This window comes from Carassius auratus, unplaced genomic scaffold, assembly GCF_003368295.1.
Source record: "Carassius auratus strain Wakin unplaced genomic scaffold, ASM336829v1 scaf_tig00001753, whole genome shotgun sequence".
NCBI lineage: Eukaryota > Metazoa > Chordata > Actinopteri > Cypriniformes > Cyprinidae > Carassius > Carassius auratus.
In genome coordinates, this window is record NW_020523394.1 from 1,674,835 (window position 1) to 1,679,263 (window position 4,429).

Sequence of the window (4,429 nt, forward strand, 5' to 3'; positions counted from 1 at the left end):
TAGGCCAGCAAAAACGATCATATACTTTTTTATGCACCATTCGTTCTTCACTGACAACACTTCATCGCACAGAAACTAGGCACATACACACACTGCTTTTGCCATTAAATAATAAGCAGTACTGCAGAATATTTCTTAATTCATATGCCTCACTAAATGAATCTTAATTCAGCATTTTTACTAAATTACTTACTGAAAGCTGAAATCATTGTAATTACCTGATTTCCATAAACATCCATGGAAAATAACATTCTCTTCAACATCACCCTTTGACTTTTTTCTGTTTAATGCAATGGACAAATATTTCTATTTTACATAAAGAGTTTTAAAATACATCACTTATAAAAAATTTGATTAGCAGAAAGCAGAGATAAAATTCTTCAAGTGCAAAGGCACTTCTGGAACCATGAATTTGTGTTGCACTCACCATCCGACATGTTCTACAGGAATGTCATTTCAACAACCCTGTTGTCTGAGAGAAAATATATTTCATATTATTAAAAAAAAAGCATGGAGCTGTAAGCTATATACTGTACATATTCTTGCGACAACTGCTACAGTCTTTATGCTTCAAGTAGAAGAAATAATTTAAACCTTAGAGAAAATAATATATCATCTTTACATTGCAGGTATGTATACAGCCTCTAAAAGAAGATGGAAGGCTTATGTCTGTGGTGGTGTTATTATGTTCTCTTGTGGCTGAATATGATACAGGTTTACAGGGAATCATTCTTACAACTGACTCATCGCAGTTTGTTTCTCCAGGACTTCAAGGTAGTCCGGCTCGGTTTTAAGCTTGTTGGATAACAAAGTATGCTCGTTTTTGGACTGTGCAGCATATTTTCTTGGGGTCCCATAGAGAACAGTTTTGTTTAATTGATCCTGGTTGTGTCGTCGTGTGGCTTCATAGTGGGGGATGAAGGATTTTTTGGGTAAAGTGCAAAAGTTATAGCTGATTGGCCCAGATTGGGGCAGATCTTTTGCTCTCTCCACAATGTTCTGGTAAAGCAGTTCTGGTTGGCGGCTCTTGGCACATGGCTGCTTGTCAATGTACTCCACTGTGCTTATGGTGAAAGCCGGGCTTCGATCAAGCTCCTCCTTCTTGGGATCAAGAGTACTGAAGCTCAGTTCCTTCAGGTTCCGATAGTAGGCCACCTGCTCATTCTCCTTCTGCATGTAAATGGGATTCTGACACATCTGTCCTACAGGTGGAGGGATGTAGTTATACACATGGTTGTCACTTTTATTCGCATTGGCGTCTGTATTGTACAAGCCATATTGTACTTGGAAAGAGTTCAAGTCCAAATGGTTATTGGTGCCCGAGGGATCATTCTCCACTCCCTTGCGACGTTTGAGGACAAACACAAACAATCCGGCCCCGAAGCATACAGACAGAATGAACACAACAAGCAGGCCAAGGATGAGAACGGATAAGGGCACCTCTGGAGGCATTTCGGGCATTCTGTCCGTAGGGGTTACGGAAGAAGAAGGGGTTGCCTCTGTGCTCAAACTCACAACAGTCGGGGCTTTAGTCACAGGAACCTCATCAGTCTCAGGGCAGATGGCATCATTTCGAAGAGAGCGCAAGAGCCGACCTGCATGCTTGGATGGTGAGTCACATGTGATCTCATTCACCACCACGCTGGTGCTGGACAGCTCCATCCAGTTCTTAAGCTCCACAATGTCGCAGGTGCAGTCCCACGGATTCTCCTGGAGGTCAATCTGAATGAAGGCAGAGAGCTGGTCCAGCACCCCACGCACTGGTAGATGGGAAAAATGATTATTTCTGAGGTTAAGCCTTGTCAGCATAGTACCTCCAAACACATTGTCAGGAATGGATCTCAGCAGGTTATTATTAAGGAACAATAGCTGCAGATTCTGCAGCGAGTTGAAGGTGTGGGGTAGAATCTCTTTAATTATGTTATATTCCAGGTAGAGATATTGCAAGCTCTGCAGTCCAGCAAATAAAGACTGGGACAGGCTTTCAATGTAGTTGCCATTCAGATACAGCCTCCTTAAACTCGTGAGATTCTCAAAGGCTCCGTCCTGAATGATTGCTATTCTATTATTCCCTAAATGCAGGAGCTCAAGGGAGCTGTACTCTGTCAGATCTGTTCTGTATATGGCCTGCAAATAATTACCGGTTAAATGCAGTTTCTTTGGATAAGATGGTTTGGGTTGGAGTTCAGAGATGTTCTGAAGTTTCCTCTCCTGACAATTGATGTTTAATCCACTGTCAGGATTTTGCGACGTGCACACGCAGATGCTCGGGCAAGTCATTGGAACTGGTGAGCGTGTCTGGTACACCATGATAGGACCAAATACATGTTTATCTCTACTGGATGTGACACGAGGAGTGGGGCGGTATCTCATTTTGGGGGGACGGGAGGCCTTGGGGGCTCTTGTCGGGGTGACTCGAGGGCGCAGGGTTGGAGACGGAGCCTGATACTGTGAGTCAGATGGTGGTTGCATTGCACGATGACTCGCATCACCAGGATTGCGCCTGGGGCAAAGGTCTTGCTTGATCAGCTGCGTGACGTCTTTACCATGCAGTCTGAATGGCGTCTCACAAACAATGTCCCCCACGAAGACTGAAATTGTATCCAGCCAAGCTTTCAGGGGTATCAGATCACAAGTGCAGTTCCATGGGTTCTCCTCCAGCTGAATCTCCATTATTCCACCTATATGCTCTAGGACACCAGCAAATGGCAGCATCTTTAGTCGGTTTCCCCTTAAATCCAAATGTGTCAACATGACAAAACGGAATATGTTGTTAGGTAGAGAGAGCAAAAGGTTGTCGTTGAGTATCAGGACTTTGAGTTTATTTAGTTTGTTGAAAGCCCCAGCATCTATGGCACTAATGTAATTATAATCAGCTTGGAAATACTCCAAACTCTCCAAACCAGAAAACGTGTCCTCTCGTATGATCTCCAAGTTATTATTATTGAGATGAAGGCGTTTTAAGTTTTTTAACCCATTGAATGCCCCCGTTTTGATCTCTTGCAAGCCATTATTACCCAAATGAAGAGATGTTACATTACCATAATTGAGGAATTCGTTCGGGCTTATCTTGGTGAGAAAGTTTCCATTCAGAAACAGTTGGCTGATTTTGTTTTGTGGAGCTTGGAAATGACTGACCGTAGTAAAACCCTTGTTTTCACAATTGATATTCAGTGCATTCTCCTTTTCCTCGCAGGAGCACCGGTTCTTGCAAATGTCTTTGGAAGTTTTGCGGCTGTCTGTCTTTGAAGGGAAACTGGTGACTGTTAAAACGCTCAGCAAGAGAATGTTGTTCAGCATTTTTACAGCAATAATGCCGAATGCCCGAAAATGAATGTGCAAATCTCAAAACAGGCATGCACAGCCCCAAATAAGATTTCATGAGGCGCACAGAAGCGCACAGCTCTCCATTGACCCTCTTTAAATCCCAAAACGCGGAATAGAGAAGTCATCCATCACCGAGCGCACTGTGACCGCTGCTGGACCAAACGCATCGTCGTCCCTCGCAGTGATAGTGAAATCCCGGACTAATTAGCAAGCATTAACGCAGGAGTTTAACGCGAATCCGAAGCACCACAGTTCTGCGTCTCGGAGCTTAAACTGTCCCTTTCCCCCTGCAGCGCGAGAGATATTCACACGAAAGCAACTTAACGCCTGTGATCCTGCATGGCGTGACGCGCGGGATAACTGAGCGCTATGCAAGCGAGATTCAGAGTGAGAGAGATGGATTCCGCGCTTGCTCACTCACTTCCACCAGGAGCGCGTCTCTCTGTGTGTGTGCGCGTGTGTGTGCTGAGAGAGTATCAGCTCAGCGTGGGATTCCGACGTCACCACTCTTGAATTCCTAGTCACTAATTATTTTATAACATGCCACTGTTATTGACAAACTTGCATGTATCAGTGTTTGATAAATGTTGTTTGAAGATTAATTACTGCGCTTATTTTATATAGGCCTACTAATGAACTACTGCTTTGCATGTTCTAATGCGTCTTGTAGTCATAAATTGTTATATATATATATATATATATATATATATATATATATATATATATATATATATATATATATATATATATATATATATAACAACAGTTGCTTGTTAGTTATGTTTGCCTTTTTATTATTTTCCATAGTTCATAATGGTTTCAATATTAACTTGTAAGATTAACATGAGAATAAATAACCAGAATAATATATATATATATATATATATATATATATATATATATATATATATATATATATATTTGGTAATTAAAGTAATTCTTGCATTGACAGAAGAAGATGCTCTAATCATAACACGCCACTAGGAGACGCAATATCTTTTCAGTTATCAGTGCATTTTTGAAATGATTCGAGATAGCTTATGTCCTAATGTCAGAAACAGACAGGACACGCAACAGCACTGTCGTGAGCATGTACAGACAC

The 4,429-nt window shown here is 41.9% G+C and overlaps 1 protein-coding gene across 1 annotated transcript; it reads right to left on the bottom strand.

The window, feature by feature from the left end:
- Positions 1–231: 231 nt before the first annotated feature.
- On the bottom strand, positions 232–3,701 carry LOC113069597 (SLIT and NTRK-like protein 2). Its single transcript, XM_026242771.1, has one exon. The coding sequence runs from the start codon at positions 3,298–3,300 to the stop codon at positions 733–735; it is 2,568 nt and encodes an 855-aa protein (XP_026098556.1). The 5' UTR covers positions 3,301–3,701; the 3' UTR covers positions 232–732.
- Positions 3,702–4,429: the final 728 nt, after the last annotated feature.